This window comes from Canis aureus, chromosome X (assembly GCF_053574225.1).
Source record: "Canis aureus isolate CA01 chromosome X, VMU_Caureus_v.1.0, whole genome shotgun sequence".
Classification (NCBI taxonomy): domain Eukaryota; kingdom Metazoa; phylum Chordata; class Mammalia; order Carnivora; family Canidae; genus Canis; species Canis aureus.
In genome coordinates this window covers 22,490,459-22,517,121 of record NC_135649.1, presented here as the reverse complement: position 1 = coordinate 22,517,121, position 26,663 = coordinate 22,490,459, and the positions used below count along the sequence as shown (strand labels likewise).

General features: G+C 45.3%; 3 protein-coding genes across 12 annotated transcripts in view; 1 reads left to right on the top strand and 2 right to left on the bottom strand.

Moving 5' to 3' along the window:
- Window positions 1-6,877, bottom strand: part of AIFM1 (apoptosis inducing factor mitochondria associated 1) — a 33,035-nt gene extending 26,158 nt beyond the window's left edge. The window contains exon 1 of one of the 2 annotated variants that reach the window (XM_077889809.1): window positions 6,593-6,877. In XM_077889809.1, coding sequence (XP_077745935.1) covers window positions 6,593-6,698 — 106 coding nt within the window. In that variant the 5' untranslated portion in view covers window positions 6,699-6,877. The remainder of the gene's footprint in view (window positions 1-6,592) is intronic. The other variant, XM_077889808.1, reaches the window with a different exon arrangement.
- A 4,233-nt stretch (window positions 6,878-11,110) lies between these two features.
- Window positions 11,111-22,152, top strand: RAB33A (RAB33A, member RAS oncogene family). Its single transcript, XM_077888986.1, has 2 exons — window positions 11,111-12,239; window positions 21,561-22,152. Exons 1-2 carry the CDS (start codon window positions 11,982-11,984, stop codon window positions 22,014-22,016), a joined length of 714 nt encoding a protein of 237 aa, XP_077745112.1. The 5' UTR covers window positions 11,111-11,981; the 3' UTR covers window positions 22,017-22,152.
- A 692-nt stretch (window positions 22,153-22,844) lies between these two features.
- Window positions 22,845-26,663, bottom strand: part of ZNF280C (zinc finger protein 280C) — an 80,069-nt gene continuing 76,250 nt past the window's right edge. For 6 of the 9 annotated variants that reach the window (XR_013374928.1, XR_013374922.1, XR_013374926.1 and 3 more), the window contains one exon: window positions 22,845-25,136. The gene's annotated coding sequence lies outside the window, so the exon portion shown is untranslated. The remainder of the gene's footprint in view (window positions 25,137-26,663) is intronic. The other 3 variants (XR_013374924.1, XR_013374923.1, XR_013374925.1) reach the window with 3 other exon arrangements.

Here is a 26,663-nt window from a genome sequence, read left to right as displayed (position 1 = left end):
TAAATTTATATAAAAAAAGAAAGAAAAACAAATGGGCAGTTCATCAAAAACCCTTGTCTCTTCACATTCTCACTATAAATGAAGTAAACACAGAGAGATGACTGAATATGTACAAAAAGTTAACTGTAGGCTGCCTAGGGCATTATAACTACCACTTAAGGAGTAATTTAAATGGCTGGCTCAAACCTTGCACAAAATAATAAAGCCCTGCAACACAACCTAAGCAGGACACGGTTCAGTTTTTTGTGAAAGGTGACGTGTCCTGGAAGACAGAAATGTTAAAGCACAAAATAAGAAATAAAAGTATTTTTTAAGTGGGTATATCTTTTCCAAAGAACTAAAGAACTTCAGGTTATAAAATATTTTTAAAATATTTTTTAGAACGATGAAATTTAAAATATCAACTACTTGGCTCTTAGTCCTCCAAAATAATGCAAAAATTATGTTGAGGTAAAACTCTGTACATCCATGTAATTATCTGATAATTATAACAACTCTCATACATGGAAAAAAAGGAAGGTCTCAGTACCTTCTCTGCTTATGATAGTCCTCATGTTGACTACTGACCTTGAGCAGGGGGTTGCAATTTTTTTCTGTAAAGGACCACAGTAAAGATTTTCAGCTTTGCAGGCCATACCGTCTCTGCTGCTGTTGCACAAAAGCAGCCACAGACAATGTATATGTGGGCACGTATGAATGGGCTCGACCATTTTCTAATAAAACTTTATGAGCACTAAAGTGTGAATTTTAAATAATTTTCATGTGTCACAAAACAGTTATTTTTAGTTTTTTTCAGCCATTTAAGAAAATGTAAAAACCAATCTTAGTTCAAGGTGCATGCATACAAAAGCATGTGGGTTGGGCCTATGGGCTGCAAATTGCCAATGTGGATCCAGAGCAGTGGTTCTAAACCTTGAGCATGCATCAGAATCCTCTGCAAGGTTTGTTAAAACACAGATGGCCAGACTCACTCCCAGAGTTTCTGAGTCAGGAGATCTAGAATGGGGCTCAAGAATTTGCATTTTAATAGGCTCCCAGGTGATGCTTATGCTGCTGGTCTGCACTTCTAGAACCAGCGGTCTAGAGGCAGATTCCTGGTCTGACCAGGCTTTTAAAGACAACAGAATGGGCACTGGTTGTAGCATCTCATAGAAGAAATATGGAGCTTCCCTCCTTGCTTCTACAATTTCAGGGCACGGAAGAGTAAAAAAAGGTCCAAATCAGGTCTGCAGTCTCTTACCTGAAATCCTTAGGAACATGTGTATTCCAGAACTCAGAACTGTTTAAGTATACAGCATATATATCATACAGTAAATAACGCCCAGCACAGAAAGGGGCAGCAACTCACAGTCACACACATTAATGTTTCCATGAAAAATTTCAAAGTGGGATGAACAGAAGATTATAAGCAGCCTTTCACTCCAGTTTGGGTCAGGTTTCACTGGCAAATGAGTCATAAAAACCTGATTTTTAGTCTTATTGATTCCTGAATTATACATAAGAGACTATAAACCTACACCCTTAGAAGTGGAAATGCATTTTTCTTTACCGTTTTTATTTCTTACCTGCTTTAGAATCCTTCATCATATGAAAAAAATGGTTTATATTTGGAAATAACAAATCATGAAAATAAAAATGTGCAAGGGTAGAGAAGCGTATCTCATATGGGCAAGCTTTTGATTTTCAGAAACCCATAAAATGATTAAGCACCAGAAGTAGAAACTGACAACTCCCAGAGCTTAGTAAATGAAACTGGGTAGAAAAAAATTCCACGTGGTTTAGTTAAACAAATCTAGTTGTGTCCCCCACCTCCACCCCAAGTTTATTTACTGAAAATAAGTTGTTTAAAACAATTTCCATTTATTATCCCTCTAGAAGATCCCACATCCAGATGTAACAACGTTGTTTTAATGTGATACTAATGTGTTCACTCTGTTTTTGCTGGCTTTTCACAAACCGATAAAACAATGTAGATTTGGGAAAGTTCAGCAGTTTTTGCCTTAATTTGTCAAAAAAGACACTTAAAAGTAAATTAATTTTTAAAAAGTAAATTGGATAACATTTAAACTACTTCCTGAAAAGAAATGTAATATACTATTATTATTAACAAACCAAATTTTTACATACCTCCCAAATGACTTTAATTTTGCAAGAGTGTGGTAAGTATTGTATGGATGTTTATATTTCCCTTTCCCTCCCTCCCCCACCGCCCCTAGTTTCCTTTTACCCATAAAATTACTCCCACACCTTTCCCTCATATCTTCAAAATTTTAGGAAACTTTACATCGTGGCCAAACATGTCTTTTCACTTGTCTTGCTAAGGTGGAAAGGAAGCCAACTTACTCCTTGACTTATGGAACCAGTATGTTTTAGATTTTCCTTGAGATTTTCTGCAATCAGACCACACAAAGCAGTAACACTTTCTTCTTCACACTCGGGATTCAATTTTTTTAATTTGATTCATTTATATTATGATTGCCATTGTAGCAATAATCAGCACCTCTATCATATAATTATTTCTTTTTAGTGGCTGGAATAATTAAGGTCTAGAATCTTAGCAAGTCTGATTAGAATACAATATTGTCTATATTCACTATATTGTTCAAGGATTTGATTCTTGAATTGTTGTTACAATTGTATTTAGTGCCTAACACACAGTAGGTGTTTGCTCAATAAATATTTGTTGAACCAATTAATGCAGGAAGGAAAGAAACTCTTTCCAATTCTACAATAAGTACTGAACAATTGATGAATTCTTTGCAAAGAAGTTTAGCCAGATCTCATATATTTCAGGTTGCTTAATAATAAATTAGTAACCTCAAATACTATAGACTAGCATTAGAATAGTACCTAAATCAGCAAGTTCATTTCTGTAGATTTCATAATCTCTTGTTTTTCCATACTCCCAGAAAGCCTTTTCCAGAAACACATCCACAAAACTGAAGCTCCTAGGGTTCTCAAATTGTTAAGAGGTCCACATGCTCTTAAGTCTTGTTTTCTGAATGTCAAACTGATTTTTCTTACATGGATAAAACACAAGACAGGACAAGCCTACACGATCTGTCCACTGTAACTAGGTACCTCTTTATAAAGAATGTAACAACTATTTCCCTTCATCAGCTCCCTCATTTTTCTTTAGCATCAACCCCTGCTGTTATTTTATTTTTTTATTTATTTTATTTTTTTTTTAATTTTTATTTATTTATGATAGTCACACACACAGAGAGAGAGAGAGAGGCAGAGACACAGGCAGAGGGAGAAGCAGGCTCCATGCACTGGGAGCCCGATGTGGGACTTGATCCCGGGTCTCCGGGATCGCGCCCTGGGCCAAAGGCAGGCGCCAAACCGCTGCGCCACCCAGGGATCCCCCTGCTGTTATTTTAGATGAATCATAGTAGTAATAACTAGACAGTAGTGTGAACCACACTGAAGAAAGGCACCAGAGGAAAAATGATTTAGATGACAAAAAAGAAATCTCACTCTGTTCTGCAAATTCCTTCACATTACTAGGGTTCGGCCACTGAGAATCTATTACATGCTAGAGACTATCCAAAGCGCTGAGGACACAAAAATAAATGGGACATAATCTCTGGCCTCAGGTAGCGCGTGGTATAGGATGGGACAATGGCTGTCACTATTCTGAGTATCAGAAAATGGACTTAATACAAACCATGAGACTCAAGGTTGCTCAGTTTGTTTAAGCCTTAAAACAGTATTTCCCAAATTGCCTGATCATAAGAATTACATCAAGGACCTGTTAAAATATAAATTCCCAGGGCTGTCTCTAGGTCATTCCCATTCAGTAGGTTTGGGGCCAGCCCTCCACTTGTTTCACAAGATCAGACAGCTTTTGGAAACATGATCTAGAAAAAAAGTTACACTATGCAGCAACTCCCTTAAAATGTTAGAAAATATAACTTATTAACTGGATGCAGAAAAGGCTGACTTTCCACAGATTTTTCTCCTGGAAAGCTTTGCCTCAGCAGAAAAAGTGGGGAAAGGCTCAACTTCTAGGCTTCTAGGCTTTGGGGGAAAAAAAGTATCATTTGCCAGTTCTCAGGAAGTCTGGATCCTTGCCCACAAGGAGTCCAGCTTCCTTTTTAAGGAGGTGAGAAGGATTCCGAATAGAGAAAAATGTTCAAACATTTGACCCTCAGGTCAGGGGTCGGTGATCACTTTGATCACATGGGCAGCACAATGTTTAGTAACCAAATAAGATACTACAGAACAGAAGATATCTATTACCTAACCTATCGGCTCCTCAGTGCCAAATGCAGGCATAAAATAGTCACAATTAATTGCCTTCAATCGGTTCTGGAAAGAGCTAGAGCATCCAAATAAAATAAATAAATAATAACAATCATGGTTTTAAGGCAAAAGGCAGCATATAATGAAAATGAACCTGACAATGGTGACAGATATGGATGAGGTCACTTTAAGATGGGTGTCAAGTGGGCCGCCCAGTGGCTCAGCGGTTTAGCGCTGCCTTCAGCCCAGGGCCTGATCCTGGAGACCTGGGATTGGATCCCACTTCGGGCTCCCTGCATGGAGCCTGCTTCTCCCTCTGCCTGTGTCTCTGCCTCTCTCAATCTCTCTGTCTCATGAATAAAAAAATAAAATCTTTAAAAAAAAAAGATGGGTGTCAAGTTTGCTAACATCCTGACAAAGAATTGGGGATAGGAGGAGAAAGGAGAAAACCGAGGAGAAATGGCATATAAAAAAAGAGGGCCTCTCCTCTACCTATGCAAAAACATACGGGAGATGCTATGATGTGAAAAAGAAATCAGATTATAAACAATTAGTAATCAAGCTACAAAACAGGGCTAATTCCTACAATAACAGAATCATTTCTTTTTTAAATTGTAACCCCACCCCGCCCATTTTTAAAGGCATATGATGTTGTACTGTGGAGCTTGGCCAAAGGACAGTAAGTGTATACAAAGAGATGGATAGGTATGTCAAGAAGTCAGAATATATTCTACAGACTGCCTTTAAACAAAATAACGCAATGGAAGAAACCATTTTGAGTCTGTATTTTTCAGGAGTTCTAATATCACCAACCACCTTCAAATATCTAATAAATCAGTTTAGCTTTGCGGATCCATATTATTTAAATAAGAACTTTTGGTTAGACTTCAGAGTGCTGGTAAAAGTTGTGAACTGTAAGCAAAATAAGTACACAAAGTTTGAAAGGCTAGTATGGATGATAATCTTCAGCTTACCAAAGTTTCTGTGTAAATTTCTATACAACTTACATGGAGCACTATCATTTCAATGCATAAAACCCATACAGATTATACATAGGCAGGGTGTTAGTTTACAAGCTAAGGCAGAGGTTTTTTAAGTTCCAAAAGCAATTTGTTTCAGTGTATGTCTTCAGGAAGACAAATTAGGAAATGCTTTCATGAGGCATAGCAACTGAAAAAAAAAAAGCACATTTGCAAATACTCTAACATTCTAAGGGAAATAGTTTCCACATTTTATTTTTAAAGCATCCAGAAGGTGGTTCCACATTGGAAAGGCCTCCAAGGACAATTTCTGATGTAGCAAATGTGAGTGTCCTAGGTGGTCATTCAAAAACAGATCTTTAAAAATCCAGCATTTCCTACAGGTGGATAATTCATTATCCCCATTAAGTTGTGCAGGCTGAAAATGAGCAAGCTCAAGACATGCTCAGATAAATTCATGGAAATCTCATGCACAGTGTGCTAAAGGGGAATTGGGTGTATTGGTGTATTCTTAACTTTTTGAAGTCAAAATATAGGAAGCACATGGAGTTGTGGCAAGTGGATTAGGGGCATAAAGACTGGAAACTATCCTTTGCCCCACCTATTAGTTAGGTATGTGACCTTGGGCAAATAATTTCACCTATCTGTGTCTCTGTTTATTATCTATAAAGTGAGTGGGTTGAACTTTACCACAAAATCTCTTCCAGCTTTAAAATCTGGTGAAACAACTTCACGGAGGGCAAATACAATGCACTCTGCAACTGTTTCTTTGAAGCCATAAAGACTATCAAGAATAACACGGACCAGACATTTCAAATTAATTCTGGGTCGACTCTCCTGGTGTCTGGCGCACAACCGACTGGCTCCTTACTTGAACTGCACTGTTTCTCTTTCACAGGGCACTCAAATCTATGGATCTCATCTGGGGTTTGGAAAGTAGAACAGGTAATATCCTCATTTACAGAAAGAATTAAGGCATTGGGCTTAAATGCCTTGTTTCAAGTCTCACAATCGGCAAATGACAAAGTCTGCTTGACCTCATTGCTCTAAAAAGGCAGACTGGGGGTGGCCGGGAGGTGGTATTGGACAATACGAGACAGCCAGCTCTTCTGTTATCTCTGAACAGCAAACCCTCCCAGGAAAAGGCCCCAAGCGGACTACTGGGTTCAAATCCCTTGAAGGTCAGGTCGGCACGGCTCGCGAAACTCATGGTTTGGATCCCGCCAATTCAGAATTCACGCGGCTGTGAGTGGGTTAAGTTTTGCCCGGGGAGGAGGCAGGGGGAGGACTGCGAGGCACAGGGAGCCTATGGAACCCAGGCCCTTGGTCTGCGAGGTCGGGATTGCCTGGGATGGGTCAGTCACCTGGGAGCCGGTTCCGCTGCCTCGGGCCTCGGACGCACACTGTCCGCACCAAGGGCGCCAGCTTCTGCTTGAAAGCACCTGCTGCCAGACTTCCACACCGGAACATTTCTGCAACCGCTACTCTGTACCTTCTCCTTTCCTTTCTTCTCACGGACCGACTGATGGGTCAAACACCGTGGGCCCGGCCAGTTCCCCTCTCAGCTCCCTTCACACGCACTCTACGCAGACTCCTCCTCCCAGCCCCGGGAGGGCATTGGACAGTTAAGCCGGCCTGCTAGAGCAGGGGAAAGGAAGAGCGACTGGAGCCCTACTGCGCAGGCGTCATACTCAGCGCGCATTGAGATTGGCTCGCGCGGCGAGAGGTTTGCGCACGCGCCTAGCTGCCCGCCCTGTTGCAAAGAGCCCGGCGGGAGGTGTTTGCAAGTTTCTACGGCTTGGTGGTAACGTTTTCCGCTGAGCAAGTTTGGAAAGCTGTCCGAGGAGAGAGCCGTGGGGCCGCCTTGCTTGGCGGTTGTGGCCAGTGCGGCCCCGGTGTCGATGGCGGGAACTGATAACAGCACCTCACAAAGCTTGGCCGTAGCACCGCATTTTGTTCTTCTATTTTAGGCTACGAACTATTAGGTACACTAAGCCTTCCGGATTCTCCCGCTGTAGTCCACTTCCAGTCTTTCCATGGGTCCGAGCCAGAGTACCTGGCTTCCAGATTCGGAGTGGACTTCTTCTGCCTTTTACAAATTGCTGGCACTTTCCCACCCAGCCCCTTTTTCTAGGAGAAGTAATCATTCCGTTCTTTCCCCATATCGTTTTTATATTGTGCAATTCTATTCCTAGATGCTGTACCAGGTGCTGCGGATAGTCTCCTACTATTAAGGCTTCTGTGCTTGAAAGCAAGGATGATGGCAAAAAGTTTTTTTGCTTTGCAGAGAAACCCTAAGCAGGACCTTCTAGTTGTGGGAGGAGTAGGGTGAGGGGCTGAGTGTAAATAGGTGTTTTGATTCTCCCAACTGTAAGCTAAATTGGAAATAAATTTTTGACTCTTGCAAAACATAATCATATCCCTTTTTCGAAGTTTGGGGTATTTAACACGTATTTACTGAGCACTTGCCACTTGAACTATACTATGAGAGGGGTTCTGGGGCATGTGGAAAGTATAGGAAGTAGTCACTAGTTGGGGAGATGACATATACTATCATTTAAATAATACAGAATGTCTTACTCAGTGCCAGAGCAAGAGAAAAGTGTATAGGATGGAGTAGCTGAGGAAGGACTTCATAAAACTATTACTTGAGCTGTGGTGTCTGGAGGGATGAATAGTAAAATTCAAATAGACAGTAGAGGCGGAGGAATGACATTTCAGATGGTGAATACACTGGGACCAAAGGTAATATTTTTAGTGGTTAGGCACCCCTTGACTTTAGATCCAGTCTTGCCCAGTTGAATCCTGGTTCTACCACTTGGACAAATTGCTTAACTCTCTGCCTCACTTTCCTCATCTACCAATCTCCTAGGGTTGTTGTTATGAAGATTAAATGAGCTCATAGTTGTCAAGTATCTTAAAGGAAGCACCATACTGTTTAAAAGGATTAGAGGTATAAAACAAGTAAACCAACCCCAGCATGTTTTTTGGGACAATGGCAAAGAATACATACTAGTAAATAGATAAGGGCAGGCTAATCTGGTGGGGCCAGATCTGACCCCGCAAAAGAGTTTGGCCCTAATCATGTAGGTGATGAAGTTATTACTATTTGTTTTTGTGGAATAGGGATAGAGAATGAAATCACAAAGTCCTTGTTTTAGGAAGTTTAACTCAGGAAGCAGTTTTAATTGGGTGAAAATGATCTAGGGTTCTCTTACTCATTACAAATAATATTCAGAAGTACAAATAATGGGTGACTTTTTAGGGCTGTTTAGGGGCATAAATATTGAAAATATCATTTCTTCAATAAGGTAAAATTATATTTGTTTAATATATTAAAAGGCCTTATAGACGTTGATATTTATTGCCATTTCTAGAAGCTAATAAGAATAATAATCATGGAATACACAATCATATCTGTTGGTGAAAGAGACTTTGGAACACACTGTCACAATCATGATCAGGTGCCTATGAAAACAGCTGGGTAGGGACACCTGGGTGGCTCAGTGGTTGAGTGTCTACCTTTGGTTCAGGTCGTGATCCAGGGGTCCTGGGATTGAGTCCTGCATCAGGCTCTTTGCAGAGAGCCTGCTTCTCTCTCTGCCTATGTCTCTGCCTCTCTGTGTCTTTCACGAATAAATAAATAAAATCTTTAAAAAAGAGAGAAAATGGCTGGGTATATTTGAAAGGCATTTAGCGATGCACAATTAACACAAAGAAAAGGTGCTGTATAGCACATTTATTTTTGCAATAGGTGCAATGAAGTACTTAAAAAAAACATATTTAGTGGGACCTGGGTGGCTCAGTCATTTAAGCGTCTGCCTTTGGCTCAGGCCATGATCTCATGGTCCTGGCATCGAGCCCTGCATGGGTCTCTCTGCTCAGCTGGGAGTTTGATTCTTCCTCTCACTATCCCTCTATGATCTCTTTCTCTCTCTTCCTCTCTCTCTCAAATATATAAAATATTTGAAAAAAATCTCTTTATTTTTTAAAAGATTTTATTTCTTTATTCACGAGAGACACACAGACAGAGAAGCAGAGACATAGGCAGAGGGAGAAGCAGGCTCCATGCAGGAGCCCGATGTGGGACTTGATCCCGGAACCCCGGGATCATGCCCTGAGCCAAAGGCTGACGCTTGACTGCTGAGCCACTCAGGCGTACCTGAAAAAAATCTCTTTAATTAAAAATTGTATTTCATCATTTTTTTTGCAAAAGCAATATACACACAACAAATTAACTCCAAAAGTATAAGTGGAATTTCCCCAAAACCTCACCCCACACAGGTAACGAGCACTTTTTATTAGGGCATGGTGCCCATTTTGAGATACCATATTTCCAGCAATCAATGTTTCTACCTTACAACTATAAACTCTTGGACTCAGTGACAAGTTTTTGCTGGAAGTGTATAAATAAATGTACTTCTCTAAATAGTCTTATGCAGATGTAACTTCTTTTATATCACTCAGAAAGCATTGATTCTGGCTATGAGTTGGCAGAGCTTCTTTCCACTGTACCTACTGGATATGCCTAATTAATAGTTACCCCTCCCCTTTTATAACTACTCTTCTGTAGATAATGATCACCAGGAGCATTGTAAATACAGAGGAGAATGATGCAGCAAACTATATTTAGACATCAGCCAATCAAAAAACCAAAATACTGTACAGTGAAGATTGCTATTCATACTGTACAACAGTAGCTGGTATTCATCATGATGACCTTGGATTAGCCACCTAAGATTAAATCCTTCTCGAGTTAATTCTGTTCTCGAGATGGTTTTAATACTGAATAGTATAGTCTAGGGTTTTACAAATGGGTGACTCACGTGTATTGGAAAAGAGTTAGCTATAAATATATCTGCTAACTCAGCTAAAAAGCTTATTAACTAGAAGACCCCAAGTTTTCCCAGCCATTTTGAGTAACTTGGACTTGGCTGAGCAATCACGTTCCAATTTGCTTACAGATCTATCACCGATGCACTAAATTGTTTTTCTCATAGGGGGAATGGACTGTCAGGTTTGTCTCTTCTGCCACTCAGCTTCACACACAAGTAAGATGGCAGTGCATGTGCACTGCTGGAAACCTGACTTTGATGGCATTAGCAAATAACTCGTATGTCCGTGCTACTGACATATGTCAATATTGCCTTGCCTTAGCCTATGAAATGCGTTAGAGGAGGGATAAAGTCGTAAAAGCAAACAAAATGGGTGCACTTTATTGTATGTAAAATGTACCTCAGTAAAGTTGATTTCAAACAAGCCAATTATGAACCTGCAAATCACCCTCAGGAGAAGGAATGCAGGTCTCCACCAAGATGTATGATGCTTAGTAAGCTTTGGGAAGCTGCCCCTTAATACCGTAAGAAAGTTCTGTTCATTTATCATCTTCCAAGCATAATCCAGGCTTCTGGCAAATTAGACCCAACCACTTTGTTCTACATTCAGTTGCAGAGGGTTGAACCCTCCCGTGTGTGTGTGTGTGTGTGTGTGTGTGTGTGTGTGTGTGTGTTCCAATTCCTTTTGAAACTCCACCATTCTGGAAGGACTTCTTATCCGGACGTTATATCATATGGGAGACACTGTGAGGTTTATGCCAGTTCCTGAGATCCCTCCACCTGGGTCTGTAATGGTTAGCCTTGGAAACAAGGTTCCCTTTTGCTGGAGCTGCTACCACTAGCTTCCCCCCTTCTCCTACCCCCTGTATGGCCCTCTCCGGCGGCGGGCCTTCCCCATTGGCCAGCCAGACACAACCGACCGCGACAGCCAATGGAAACCGCTCTCCTGAACATTCAGAGGATGGGTGCTCGTGGTGTGATAAGGGGAGGTTGGCGCCTGGCACGCGCCCCCCTACATCTGGCAGTCGGTGACAGAGACAGTAACTCCCCCTACACACGCACAACCCGTGCCCCTGGCTCCTTCGTGTCAGCTGCGCGGGCCCCCACAGCCCACGGCACGTCTTGGCAGCGCCCCCCCCCCCCGGCTACTTGGGGCGCGCGAGTGCACCTGCTTACTCAATAAGACAGTATCTCTTTATCCCAAGGCCTGGGAAGGGGCCGAGGAGACGCGGGAGGTGAAAGAGGTATCTCTGCCCCTCCCCCCCAAGTAGTGTAGCTCCGGGCCCGAAGTGCTCCAGAGATGCTTTAGGGTGCAGCTCTCTTTGTCCTCTCCAGCTGTGCTCCCAGCCCAATGGCCCCGTGCGCTCCGAGAACGTGGGGGCGGGGAGCCCGCAACCTATAAAATAAATGGGGACAAGGAGAAAGGAAGACCTTTCCCTCGCGGCGTGTGCCGCTCTCACCCCCTCCTTTCCCTCCTTCGGCTTCCTCCCTCCGGTGTGTCCCTGGGGTCCAGGCAGGGGAGGGTCTAGGTGGAGGCGCGGCGGCGGCGGCGGCGGCGGCCTCTCGGGGAGCGCCATAGGAGCGCCTGCCCGAGCGTCCCGTCCGAGGGCACAGGCAGAAGGGGAAGGCTCGCGGCCGGCTCATTCCCCTCCTCTCTCCCCGGCTTCCTGGCTTTTGTGTTGGTGCCTGGGCGCTGTAAGGAGGGTGCGCTGGCGAGGGAGGGGGGCCTGGGGTGAGAGGCACCCCCTTCACGCGCGCGCGCACACGTTGCGGGCGCACGCACACACGCGCGGACATACACTCACAGACACGCACACACACACGCACAAAGCTCGCTCGCCTCGAGCGCACTAACGTGGCCGTTTTCTTTGTGTGGAGCCCTCGAGGGGGGTTGGGGCCCGGGTCCGGTCCGGGGGAGATGGCGCAGCCCATCCTGGGCCATGGGAGCCTGCAGCCCGCCTCAGCCGCGGGCCTGGCGTCCCTGGAGCTCGACTCGTCGCTGGACCAGTACGTGCAGATTCGCATCTTCAAAATCATCGTGATTGGGGATTCCAACGTGGGCAAGACCTGCCTGACCTTTCGCTTCTGCGGGGGTACCTTCCCGGACAAGACAGAGGCCACCATTGGCGTGGACTTCAGGGAGAAGACCGTGGAAATCGAGGGCGAGAAGATCAAGGTGATCCAGATGGTCAGGTCCGGGAAGGGAGGGGTCTGGGAGGGGGCTTCGCCAGAGGCATTGCTCTCCTGGTTTAAACCTCCAGCGCGTGGCCCTGTCGCCGCTCACAGAGCCCAAGACCCTCAGCACCTCCTCATTCCCTCCCTTTCACCTTTCTCAGTGGCCTGGTTTCCACCTCGCCGGGTTTTGTTTTGTTGTTTTTTGGGGGGTTCTGTTCTGTTTTGTTTTTTAGGGCTGGCGAGAGTGGATACACTCCTGCCCTTTGCCCCTACCTGACATCTGCCACAGGGAAAGCCTGTCTGATCCCATCCTTGACCCTGAGCCAGGAGCAGTGGCACCTGTGGGCAGAGGGCAGAGGGAGGCATGAGGCATCTCTTGGTCCTGGTGTGTGGGATAGATCCCAAAGCACTTTACACATCCTGGAGTCTCTTCTACCTCTTGGGTGTGAATGGGCTGCAAAAACCCACTTTGGCTTAGCCCTGAGGCATTAGCTGTGTGTGTGTGTGTGTGTGTGTGTGTGTGTGGAAATTCACAGTGAATGAAAACCACTTTATTTTAAAATGACAGCCTACCGGGGATCCCTGGGTGGCTCAGCAGGTTTAGCACCTGCCTTTGGCCCAGGGCCCGATCCTGGAGTCCCAGGATCGAGTCCCACGTTGGGCTCCTGGCGTGCAGCCTGCTTCTCCCTCCTCCTGCGTCTCTCTATATATGTCTATCATATAAATAAATAAATAAATAAATAAATATTTAAAAAAATGACAGCCTATGGTTAAGATTAGGGCTGAGGTGGAATAGGGGTGAAGTGGGGTGGTTCTGGCACAAAGCCATGAGCCCTTTTAAAGCAATTGAGACAGGGTCACCCGCCAGTCCTTCATAACAGACAAACTTGTTCTTTTGGAGCAGTCTCTTTCCAACCCTATCTTCTTTTTTCTGGGATACCTAATGAATGAACTGCTTCATTGCTCATTCTGTTGGTATTGTCTTCAGCAGGTCTTTGTAAAAATGCAGAGCAACTTATCTGAAGGCCAAGGGAAAGTGTCTTGCTCCTCCCCCCTTCATTAGTTTATTTATCAAATAGGCAAAGTACGATATTCTTGTCTGACCATTTATGTTCATTTTGATTCAGAAAAGGCAGAAACTCGACAGGGCAGAAATAGTTCATTGTGCAGAAATATTCCTATGTGCAGAAGGAGGACATGGCAAGGGCGGCTTCATGTGTCAGGGGAGCAGAGGGGGGCAGGATGATGGGCAGGAAGGCACCTCAAAAGGCACTGGACATTAAAGACCAACTCCACCAGGCCCACAGATGGTCTTCTCTTGAAGCTATGGTGTGACCCTATTGGGTGAAGGTCACCCTCCCTCCCACTGGTCAAAGAGCCCAAATGATCCTAAGGCCCCTCTTCTGAGTGATGTGGAGAGAAGGGCTGAGTAGTAGTAGGGAGAATGATGAAGCACTCTAAACCGTGCACAAGTCCGGAGTCCTTGATTATTAAAATGACTGTGTTTTTATTTTATCATTATTTCTTAAATGGATGTATTTTAAAATGGCCTCAGAGACTGGGCAGAGGCACTGGATGTCAGGAAGATGGGCAGCTCAGTACTGGTAAGGGAGAGCTCTGGAGAACAATTGAGCCCCAGCATCAGTAAGATAGGGCACCTTTTTAAAATAGTGACCTTTTCATCCCTTGCATTTTGAGGGGGAATTGCTGTATTTCCTTTTTAAAGTCAAAGTAGCTATCCATATCTATCCTTTCCTAGGGCTATCATGTTGAGGTTTACTTGGTTTGGACTTTCTCTGGTGTGTCTAACTTCTTTACCATAGGTTGTAAGGTTCTGGAATTTCTAAAACATGTCTTTTTAAAATCCAAAGTGGAAACATACTTATGGGTGTTCTCTTGAACCCTCAAAGATCTTAAAATTTAATGCTATTGCTTGCACATTGAGCCAAAGAGTTCTCTGAATTGAAAAAAGGGAGAATAAGCCTGTCTGAAGTTCATATGGAGGAATAAAAGAAGTGTTTGGGAGTTTTGGGGAGGAGGGAGGAGAGAGGATGGGAAGAGAGGAGAGGAGGGAGTCAGAAAGTGGGAAGTGGGAGGGAAAACAAGTGGAAGTGGGCCACTGCCCAATGGCCTTGGGGAAATTTTGGAAAGACTCCTTCCTTTCCAACACCCCAGTATTTAGCTAAACTGGATTTTACAGTCCTTGCCAAAGATTCCAGACTTTTTCCCAGAGGGCAGAGCCTGTGACAGTGTGACTCACCAGAAACAGCTCAGCATAACACCATGTGCCGATAAGTGCTTAATACAGGCTTTTTTGGGAAGATGATATTTTTGAGAGGGCAAAGCCTTGTGACTCTGCTCATGGAGGAGCCCTCTGAGTGCAGATTCTGAGGGAGCTCAGGGTGGGGTGTCAGAGCCAGGAGATAGTGACCCTGCCTCCTGTAAATCTGCTGCAGCTTCAGGACCAAAGGAAGCAGGCAAGAGCAGCATGTCTGTGGGAAGATGGCAGAGCATGGCAGCTAGCACATGATCTAGATAGGAGGAGATTGTGCCCCACACTCTGGCTGGCTTGGAGTTTTTCAGGGAACAAATGCCAAATCTGTGTTAGGAGATGACTGCCAAAGGCTTCTCCCTTCGGGGGAGGGAGAGAAGTCCAGTGTGACAGGCTGAAGTAGACCTAGACCACAGCCAGCCATAAGGCTGTCAGGCTGCAAGTGCCAGCCCTCAAAGGAGAATGGTGGAGAGGTCTCTGCAAGCTCTTTTCTTGGCACAAGAGTAGGGTGTGGCCTCTCCTGGGCTGCCTCCCCATTTCCAGGGTAGCAGGGACATCAAATCCTGCAGGGCGCTGACAGAGTTAGCCAATTGGGGGCCACTGTCTTAATTACCAGGGCCATCTCTAGGGTTTCAAAGCCCCATTTGGGGTATCCAATCCATGTATCCCCACCCCATCCCGATCACAACATTTATAATCCAGTGTTTCCTGGTTGACACGAATGTCCAGAAAAGCTTTCAATGAGTAGGCAATAATAATAATAGTAGTAGTAATAATAGTAATAATAATAATAATAATAATATTTCTTAACTAAAGAAATTGCTATTTCTTAACTAAACCAAGAGCCGGGCTAGGGGCTTTGCTTGCACCATCTAATTTGATCTTCACATCTAATTTGCCCTAAGCAAATTGGCCTATTATTATCACTCCTATTTCATAGATAAGGAGATCAAACTTAGATTAAATAACTTGCCCAAAAGCGCCCAGATCTGAGCTCCAGTCTTTGACACATGAGCCCACGCACTTCTCTCAGTAACCTGCCTTCCCTAGGACAGGGTTGGGATTTCCACATGCATTCAGAGCCCATGCTCTTTACTGCTGTTCTGCTCTGGGGGGTAATTTCTGGCCCTGGGCAGTGTGCTCAGTGGGTGGTGGCAGGCCAGGCAGTGAGCATTGTGGGCTCTTCTAGGCCAGGAGCCCAGGGTCATAGCCCTGAAACTCAAGAGCCTTCAAGATGTCTCTCCTTCTGGCCGCCCGGGTGGCTCAGTGGTTTAGCGCCTGCCTTCAGCCTGGGGCCTGGTTCCACAGTCCAGGGATCAGGTCTCACGTCACGCTCCCCACGGGAAGCCTGCTTCTCCCTCTGACTGTGTCTCTGCCTCTCTCTCTGTCTCTCATGGATAAATAAATAAAATCTTCTTTAAAAAAGATGTCTCTCTTCCAACTGCACCCCAGACACTGAGCTGAGTGCCTGGGTTTTACTTTACTATCTCCCTGTGGATATGAGAACCAGAGAATGTTCAGAGATGGAAGAGACCTTGAAAAATCTCTAGTCCAAGGTTCCTCGTTTAACAGATACGAAGCCAAGGGAAAGTGACTTGCCCAAGATCACATAGGGGGACAGGCCTACCACTCAGGTCTCCCCATTCCCTGGCCGGTGCTCCTCCCTAGCAATTTGGGCTAGTCTCATGGTGTGTCCAACCATGCAGTTACCTGTGACAGGGGTGTGGAGGGACATTGTCTAGGAAAGATCACAGCTCTTCCTGACATCAGCCTAGGAAGTGCAGAGGCATTCCCCGACCCCAAAGGAAGTTTGGAGCTTCTTTTAATGACATGATGTGTCCATCTCCTACAGATTTAGCTAAATCATCTTGAGCTTGCCTCAGTCTAAAAGCACTGGAAAATGCCAGACAGGAGTGTGTGGGGAGTGGGACGGGGGAGGTCACAGAGGGGAGGCTCAGAACTAATTTGTGAGCCATTCTTGGTAAATGCTCATGGAAGTACCCCTGCTCCAGTCTAGTTTGCTTTCCCCCACAGCTGGGCACCCCCTCTGCCCCAGCCCCCCGGAACCAGGTCAGCGATGGCCGTGGGCAGGTATCCCCCAGGACTCTCTTCCTCTGCTGATGACTTGGACCAACACCTTGCCGTGTTACATGACTGCATGGACAGAGGCTGAGCTAAGCGTTCCCTCAGAAGCTGCCTGCAGTCACGATGACATCATGTCTTCCTTAGGGCTTCTGAACTTCCATCCTCTGCCAGTTCACTTAATGGCTAATTATCTATCAGTGTATGTCTCTGTCTGCCTTGTTGCCTCTATCTCTGCGTGTGAATTTCTCCTAGTCTCTGTCTTCCTTTGCCATTCTCTGTGCCAGTCTTGTGTGTGAATGTGTGTGTTATCTTAGATGCAGATGGGACTGTCTGGATAGTTGAGAAAAGATTTTTTAAAATATTTTTTTCTTTATTTATTTATGATAGTAACACACACACACACAGAGAGAGAGAGAGAGAGAGAGAGAGACACAGGCAGAGGGAGAAGCAGGCTCCATGCACCGGGAGCCCGACGTGGGATTCGATCCTGGGTGTCCAGGATCGCGCCCTGGGCCAAAGGCAGGCGCCAAACCACTGCACCACCCAGGAATCCCCAGAGAAAAGATTTGTTTTAGGCTTTTCCCATCATCCACTTGGGCATCCTTCAAAGGTTACAGATGTATTTGTCTCCCTTTTTCCACTTCTGCCCTCCCCCACCAGCCTCCAACAAAAGGACATTCATGCCTCATCTCTAGAAAGATGCCAGATATGTTCCACAGGGAAAAGAAATACCCATGTCAGCTTAGAGTACATGAAGGGATGGGGCACTTGCTGAAACTTTCTCAGGCAGTGGTAGCCCCAGGAAAATGGTTTAAAAGACTAGATTTATCTTTGGTAGCTCCCCATGCTGTGCCCCTCGACCCTTCTCCAACACCTCTGTCACTTTGGGCCTGCCCCTCAACACCTGTGGCATGTTGCTGGCATTACTCTCTCCTCCCCCCTCCCCAGTAACTGCCTTTGCCTTGGCTTGAGCCCGTCACCAAGAAGGCAAACTCTCTGTGCTTTCCAGGAGGAGAACCAGTGGCTACAAGGACCAGGCTACCAGGATGGCCGATGGGCCTTCTGAAACAATGGCCAACAACTAGCACTTGCAGAACACTTCTATTTTGCAACAACTCTTTCCTGTGTGTTATTCAATTTGCCTAATCATTTACTCCCACTACCAAATAGAGGAGCTGGAACCGGGGTCTCAATTCCAAGGCTGCCGCTTGTTGCATTGTCTGCAGCACTGCTCAATTAGTTGTCAGGCCAGACTTGGTGATTTCTGGCCAGGGAGGGAGAGTTCGCATTAGGCACTATGTCATGTACTTCTAAGCAACACTAACCCTTCCAGCATCCCCATGAGACTGCTGAGGTTACCCTCCGTCTCCAGGGGAGGACACTGAAGATAGAGTAACTAGCCTATGGACACCTGACGAGGAGCACAGGATTGTGCTGAGGTTTGTACCCTAATTGGCCTGACTCCACTACGCCCCCACTAGTCCTTGCAGAGAAAAGAGGATCTGGGGAGCATGTATGTGGCTAAGGGGAGGTTGGTACTCCGTGCTACTGTGTGGATGCAGTTCCCACAGGAAAGGAAGAACAGATGAGAGGAGTACCAGCTGGAAAGCAGAAGGAGATGCTTTCACTGGCTGGCAGGGATCAGGGGTTTGTGAGGATGCTAAGAACAAGGACACCAAACCCCCAAACAGAAAATGAGGTCATTTATGTGCAGTGAACCAACTGCTGCACTCTCCCTTTGTGATGACACTGAGGCTGTGCCATCTATTCTGATTTTCTGCTGTGAGCAGCCCACATTCCTGGCTCACTGCTTGCCACAGACAGGGGTGCAAAAAACTTTAGGGCGGGGTTTGCAAGGAGCTTGAATGGGAGCAGTGCTACAGTTTAAGTTCTGAGCCTCCAAGGATGCCTGGGTGAACAGATGAACGTCTGCCTTCGGCTCAGGGTGTGATCCCGGGGTCCTGAGATTGAGTCCCACATTGGGCTCCTTGTGGGGAGCCTGCTTCTCCCTCTGCCTGTGTCTCTACCTCTCTCTCTCTGTCTCTCATGAATAAATAAATATTTTTTTAAAAAAGTTCTGAGCCTCCAAACAAAAGCTTCAGGGTTCCCCATGGCATTGGGAAGGCAAAGGAGGTCTACGGCAGTAAGGGTCTTCCCCTCAGCTCTGGCAGTTTGGATGGTGTATACAATTCCGAAGCCAAAGAAAAGCCAAACAGCCAACCTACTCAGCCCCAAACATCTCACACATCCCACCCGTGTTCCTGCTAGTGACAGGTATTTTTAGAGTTCTGAGCTCATGGTGTTAAAGCATCTGCCACATGCCTGAGGACTGGTAGGGATTCAGCCTTACTCAGAGGCAGGAGTTAGGACTACTGGAGAGTGGGGGTGGGGATTAGAAACCAGGTGGTAATGATATTCTTGTGCTATAACCGCTCTCTTCCCACTGACCTCCATTCCTTTCCTGGCCTGATCTCCCTTTCTTCCTGCTTAGAGCACTGGAGAGGTGGATGAAATATTTTATGTTTCTGCTTTCTGAAGCAAATCAGTATTCAAGGACTTATATTTTTCTGTGTTACCAAAGTAAAATGTTTTCTCTGAAATCGCCTTGGCAGAAATGTAGGATGCCAGACTGCTTGTAGTTCTGGTGGCTCAGGGCAATACTGCTTTTTGATGATGATGATGGCAACCATGGTGACAAGTGATCTGATGCAGAACAAAAACTGTTTGCAAGTTTGGCTGGAGAAATGCCAAGAGCAGTGATGAAACAACTAGAGAACAAATAATATATTCTAAATGGTGGTGTGGTCTGGAGCACTTGGGTAGCTCGGTTGGTTAAGAGTCTGCCTTTGGCTCAGGTCGATCTCAGGGTCCTGGGTTAGAGCCCCGCCTCAGGCTCTGTGCTCAGCAAGAAGTCGGCTTCTCCCTCTCCCTCTGCCCCATCCCTCCACCTCAGCTCGTTTTCTCAAATAAATAAATAAAATCTTAAAAAAAAACAAATGGTGTGGTACGGACTCAAAGTGCACTAGAAAGTTTTAAGAAAAGAGAATTTAAGAGAAATTGGAGAAAAAATGGAATTTTGGGAAGAAGGCGGACATGAGCTGAGCTGTGAAGGATGGGTGAGATGCGGATAGGGTAACAAGGGGGCCGCTATTGAATTCTTCAGGGGAAGGAGGGACTAGCAGAGGAATGAATCGGTGTAGCCAAGCAGCCCCAAACCAGGCTGGGTGGGGTCAAATTATGACAGAAATTTTTCCCTTTGGTGCCACATGCAGAAGAGGTTGGTCATGGTTTTCCGAAGAGGAGGATGCCACGCTGATCTAAGCAGAGATTTAGGAATGCTAGTTTGAAAGAAGTATGCAGGAAGCACTGGAGTGGAGACATCTAGAATCCAAAAGACTCTGCTGTAGCCCTGGAGTGAGGAGAGGAGGGTCTGGCCTAGGGACATGGAAATCAAAATAGAAGATGGGGTGATTCTGACAATTGTGCCAATGGCATGTGGCAGTTATGTCAATAGAGGAGATGAGGAGAGCCTGGACAATGAAAATTGATGTTCAGAGTGATGATGACTCTGGAGCCCTGTAAAATCTTCACTCAGTAAACAGATTTAATTATACTTACCAGATACTGACTGCTAACTCCAAATAAAGGCTATACTTGGTTTTAAGAGCCGTAGTAGTCAATTAGTGACCATAATCCGATTTTCTTTGATAACTGAGAATTTTATAGGGCCTTGGGACCATCTTTTGAGTATGAATTTCTCTTGTCCAAGACTTTGGAAGTGTAAAGGGAAACAGATGGGGATGAATGTGTGCGAACTCCACGGTATCCCTTGGGAGTTGTGTCTTTGTATATGTTACTGATATCAGCATTTTTCCTTCATAATTTGGCCTTTATCCCAAAAGCTGAGATGCAGAAGGAAAATCCAGCGAGCTAAATCCCTTTTACATACCAAAGAAGTGAACTTAAAATAAATTAAGCTAAAAGGGGAGATTTTAACACTTTTTCTTTAAAACATCATGCAAAAAACTTAAGACAAAGTATAGTAGAAACTTTGAAGAATATATAAAAAAAAGAAGAAAATAAATACCACCTATAGTCCTGCGGCCCATAAATAACCATTAATGTCCTGGTATGAACACTTCCTGTCTTTCCTAGGCATAAGTCTGTTTAATATTTTTCTTAAAAATTGGGACCATCGCATATGAAAAATGTGGTACCCTGCTTTTTTCACTTTCTGATATTTTACGAGAATTTCCTCCACCATTTATTCTTTGAAAACATTATTTTTTTAAAGATTTTATCTGACACAGAGAGAGAGTGCACAAACAGGAGGAGGGGCAGAGGGAGAGGGAGAACTCTGAGATCATGACCTGACCTGAAGGCAGATGCTTAGCCAACTGAGCTACCCAGGTGCCCCCAAATTTTATTTTTAGTGTCTGCATAATAGTCCATTATATAGATATGTACATACACTTTAGCTCTTCTTCTCTTACTGAGCTTTTAGGTTGTTTCCTGTTTTTTTTAAGTATAAATAACAATGAAATTAAGACCTTTGTACAGAATTTCGACCACACCTCTGCTATTTTGTATAGATTTTTGGAAGTGAGATTATCGGCTTGAAGAGTTATGAACGCTTTCAAAGTTCTTTATAATACTGCCCAATTGCTCTCCAGAAAAGTTGACCAATTTCCATCCCACTTTTTCAACTAAAAGCCTTAAGATTTTTTTTTTGGCCTTAAGATTTTTTTGACTCAAGATTTTCAACTAAAAATTTTAAGAAAAAAATAAAAATTATAGGAAAAATTTTACAAACCCTGAGAGAAATTTCTGTCTATACTTTGGTAAGTCCACTCTGCCAGTCTGTGTCAGGGCTTCTCACATTTTTATAAGATCACAGAACCACGTTTTCTTCGACACATTCATGTTTCCTTTTCTGACTCCAGATACTGGTTTTGTATCTTTCAGGTTCAGGTGTGGGACACAGCAGGTCAGGAACGCTTCCGCAAAAGCATGGTTGAGCATTACTACCGCAATGTGCATGCAGTGGTCTTCGTCTATGACGTCACCAAGATGACATCCTTCACCAACCTCAAAATGTGGATTCAAGAATGCAATGGGCATGCCGTGCCCCCACTAGTCCCCAAAGTGCTTGTGGGCAACAAGTGTGACTTGAGGGAACAGATCCAGGTGCCCTCCAACTTAGCCCTGAAATTTGCTGATGCCCACAATATGCTCTTGTTTGAGACTTCGGCCAAGGACCCCAAAGAGAGCCAGAACGTGGAGTCAATTTTCATGTGCCTGGCTTGCCGATTAAAGGCTCAGAAATCCCTGCTCTATCGTGATGCTGAGAGGCAGCAGGGGAAGGTGCAAAAACTGGAGTTCCCACAGGAAGCGAACAGTAAAACTTCCTGTCCCTGTTGAAACCAAATGGTGTAAATACAAGATCCATTATTACTGGAGTTTTTTTCTTTCCCTTTTTTTTCCGTGCCTGCATAACGCTGACACCTGCTTGTTTCCATACAAATTGATATCAAAATAAAATTTGTATAGATTATAACATGCCTTCATGTCTTGCTTTCCTCCAAGAAGACATTTCTGATTGTGCTGAGTAGAAGAGCAGCCAGCCCTACTAGAATGATACACTTTGCCAAGGCACACCCCCTACCAGCCTTCTATGCCACCTGAATCATTCAAGTCACTTCTTCAGGACTTAGGCCTTGTGTTGCTCGGTGTCATCAGTGGGAAGAAACACTCAGAGGGGTGGGATACAGGCCAGATATGTTTTTCTAGGGTGCCAATGGAGGTAGATAGAGAAACCTTTAAAGGAGATGTTGACTCATAAATATTTCCTAGGTTCTCTGGAGGTTGAGAGTAAGTGGCTCTCTCCTTATTTCCCAGAATTTAAAAATAAAAAGTATAGGTTGCCCAAGGGGCCCAGTTGCTTGCAAAGTAGCGAAATCCTGCTTCCCATGTTTCATCATGCAGTCTCTGACACCCGGAGTGGTCTTTTCTTCCTACCCTTTCTTGAAGAGGGCAGGGCTCAAGTCAACAATCTATTATGCTCCCAGATCCCAGGTGCTAGGGAGGAAACATAGCAAGAGGAGGATTTGCTCCCTATGTTCAAAGAAGTGGAAACAATGTACGCACTGAAACTACTTGCAAGCAAAAATTAGACAACAACATCATCACGTTGGAGGCTGTGCTGTGGGAATTGAGAGTGTTATGTACTGGACATCAGGGAGGAGCCCCTGAAAAATAACTGACTTTATTTTGTGTGTTGAATAAAATGTTACATTTGGATTGGTAAAGTGAGGGGAATGGGCCAACGTAGGGAGGCTGGAATGACCTTGGGGGTTGAGTGAAAGGACTAGAGCTGAGCAGCCCTAGTGGGGAGCTGAGGTTGGGGACGCTGACACAAGAGGCTGGATGGTTTGTTGCTCTTTGAGTCAGTGGGAGTTTCTGGTGGCTCTCCAGCAGGAGTCCTGCAGGTATTTTTTAAATGTCTGTTCCTATGGATGTGAAAGCCCCCTGTCTGATTGTTAAAGTCACTAAGAGCGGCTATAAAGACGTAGCTACAATAGCCCCAGATAGATTTGTTTCGGGGTGCTCCTTAAGGCAGTTCTCCTGTCAGGAGCCCAGGGAAAGAGGGTCCCAGGCAGACAGCCCTGAGCACCTTCCTCTGGTAAGTGAATGTCCCCTGTCATCCCCGCCACCCCAGCGAGAGATAATACATAGCAGATGCACTTCCCACCCAAACAAGTAGCCTGTCTGGTCCTGCCTAGTTGTCCCTACAACCCTCTTCATCCAGAACTGGCTAACTCCCCATCACCTCCCCATCCTACCCTTCACTTGACTTCAGGCCAAGTCCCAGCCCCCAGTCTGGTTTTCATTACTTGGCTTCTGCCTGGATCTGTCTTTGGAGCCTGACTACTATCTCAGTTAGGGCTATGTTTTCTTACTGGTTGTCCCCACCAATGCCCCGCCCCTGAATCTCACCTGAGGGCCTGGGCACCTGTTGTCTGATGGTGAGCTGCCTGCTGAAACCCCTGCTGCTATGCTTCTTCCCAACAGAAAAACCTTGGGCCTTGTCTCAGACTTCATGCTGACTCCTTACCCAGGACAGGACCTGCTGTTGTGGTGTCTTTTGGCTCTTGACCTGGCTGCAGGGCTGGGCCATCTCACAGTGGCCGCAGGTACACTGGTCCATTCTAATGGGTACATTTCAGTCCAAGTTCTGGTCTTGGTCAGGAAACTTCTCTGCTGTAACAAGGTCAAGAGAACAACATTCCAGGTCTTCTAATCAGGATTGCCTCTTCTAGACCCAAATTGCCTCTGATACCTTTTAGGCATTCAACAAACATTTACTGAGCATCTACTAGGAGCCACTGTGCTAAGTCCTGGGGATATGCAGGTGAACAATATAAAATACCGCTCTCATAAAGGAGATAGACATTAAACAAGAAACGAGATGCATAATGAGAGAATTTGAGAGTAATAAGGACTCTGAGGGCCATAAAACAGGGTAAATGGATAGAAAGTGAGGGAGGTGGGGGAGGGCAACATATTAGATAAAGTGAACACAGAAGGTTCCCCTGAGGAGATAACGTTTGAGTGGAGACCTGAATGAAGAAGAGCAACCAGGGATGAGGTCAGAAAGGACCACAAACAGAGGAAACAGCAAATGCCAAGGCCCTGAGATGTAAGTGAGGTCAGTGCATCTGAAGAACAGAGAGGAGGCTAGTGAGAGCAAGGGGGAAAATAACGGGGTGAGGCTGAGAAGTAGGTAAGGCCAGGCCTTTTGGGTTGGGATTTTATTTAAGCACAGTGGGAAGCCAGAAGAAGGTTTTAGCATCATCTAGACTCGGTAACCTTTGGAAAGATTCAGCAAGCTTGCTGACCAGCAAGAGGGAAAACTCTTCTACTTTTCATAGCTCCTCTGAGAGGAACAAACAGTCTTCCTGGATGATTCCTGAGTGTGGACCTCATGGCTGTCATTTCCATGCTAGCTGGTCCCCATCTTAAAAACCAGACTCTCAACTTCCCCAAGTCTGTCATCTTTTGGTCCTGCCAAGACTCTGGTAATTTTGCTGTGACTAGCAGGCACTCACCAGTCCTCTGAGCCTCACCTTTGTGATCCTGTCCTTTCCTGCAGTAATAACACTGCTTTCCCTCAGGTGCCTGGGAATAGTCAAGAAGTCTTGGAATCCTGAGAATTTCTGGGTCCCACTCTCCCAGCCCTAGAACTTTCTGCTGGCATCAGCAGGGTGGCACAGTGGCACTCAGCCCTCCATCAGATTGAGCAAAAGGATTTGGGAATGGGCTGTTCCCAGAATGCAACCAGAGGAAGGGGACTCAGGAGGCCAGAGAACCATGATACTCTTGTTGCTGTGAGGGTGGTGAGGAGCAGGGAATATAAAGTGAAGTGAGGTGCCCCCAGGCCTCTCATTCAGCCTCACTATGTGTCTGGAGTGATCCGAGATGGCCAGTATGTTTCCTCTACAGCTCCTCTTCACTTTTCGGACTATGCCCTTGAGTCTTCACCTGTTTAAGAGATAGGACCCAGAGAAATAACTAACATTTGAATGCCTGTTACATGCCGGGCCCTTGCTAAAACACTACATTCCTTTACTAGCTCACTTAATGCTCCCTCAACCCTAGGAAGTGGGGATGATTTCCATTTTACTTATATGAATATAGATGTGCTGACAGATTTAGTGACTTGTCCAATATAGTACATGGTGAGGCAAGATCTTTTATACTTCAAGTCTAGGCTCCTTCGATGATATTATATGACTTTTCTAGCTAGTTCCAAGCTCCAGAACCCTTGCAGGGATTGCAGGTTCACTCCAGCCAGTCCCCCTGACCCATAAGGGTTTGGCAAGCAGGTCATTATCCAGGAGTCCAGAATGGGAACATTCCTCCTTGAATGGGCTGCCCTTGACCAGGTCTCTGCAAGATGCCCAAGTGGTTGACAAAATTGTCAGTTCTGAGCCAAAGGAGTCCCAAGATATCCCTGCTGTGGACAATAGCTGAGAACCACAAAGACAGCTGGATTTTGCTGCTCAGCCTTTGGGGCTGTAGAATATTGTCACTTCCCCTCCCCCCAGAACTAGCCACCCTCTAGTGTCTGTACATTTTCTCAGGCCTCCAGATTCAGTCTGATGACCTGCTCTGGCGAAGCTCAATGAGGCTGAGAACTATATTAGCAGGATCCTTCAGCCAGAAAGCCCAAGACCAGATGCTGCTCTGAGCACCACCACCTATAGCAGTACCTGGGAGGGATACCCAGCCCAGAGGAGCTGGAGCAGCCCACCCCTCGAGTGAAACTACTCCAGCCCATCCTGAGTGCAGGGTGGGGATGGAGGGTGTAGAAATATGCTGAGAGCTCTCTGGATAGCAGGGCTCAGCTTTTCTAGCCACTATGAGTGGCAGATGCAGAAGAGGTAAATGATTATCCTCTTGTAATACCTGAGGGGACAGTCACTGTCTTAACTTATAGGCTCTCCTCCACTCACCATCCCTCATTCTCCTCACTGGGAGAGGCTTTGCTTCCTCTGGAAGGGCTGGCCTAGGCTCCACTGGTTTCAAATCTTGTCTTGACTCCAAGTCCCTTTAAATATCCAGGACCCTAACAACTGGCACTGGGGCAGCAGGACTCAGATAGCAGGCCCAGAAATTCCCCTAGATTAGTGGCTCCTAAACACTGGCTCATAACCAACCACATGAAATCAGTTGGCAACCTGTTAGAGTACAGATTCCTGGGACACTAGCCCCAGACACTCTGATCTACCAGATCTGGGGGCAGGGCTCAGGAATTTGTATTTTTAAAATGTCCATGGTTGATTCTCACATGTCTCCAGGTCTCTTCTCTCTGGCAAGTTTTCTCTCTGTGTGTGGGTAGGTGGGTGTCCCCAGGCTTTCTGATCAACTCTCAAATCAGAAACTACCTTTCCCAAGCCAGAGCTTCAAAACTCTGGTGAGGCAGATCCTTTCAGGATCCTCTTAGGATAGATGAAAATATTCAGTCATACCAAATGTCCTCAGGATGTTTGTCTGAAATTACTAGGC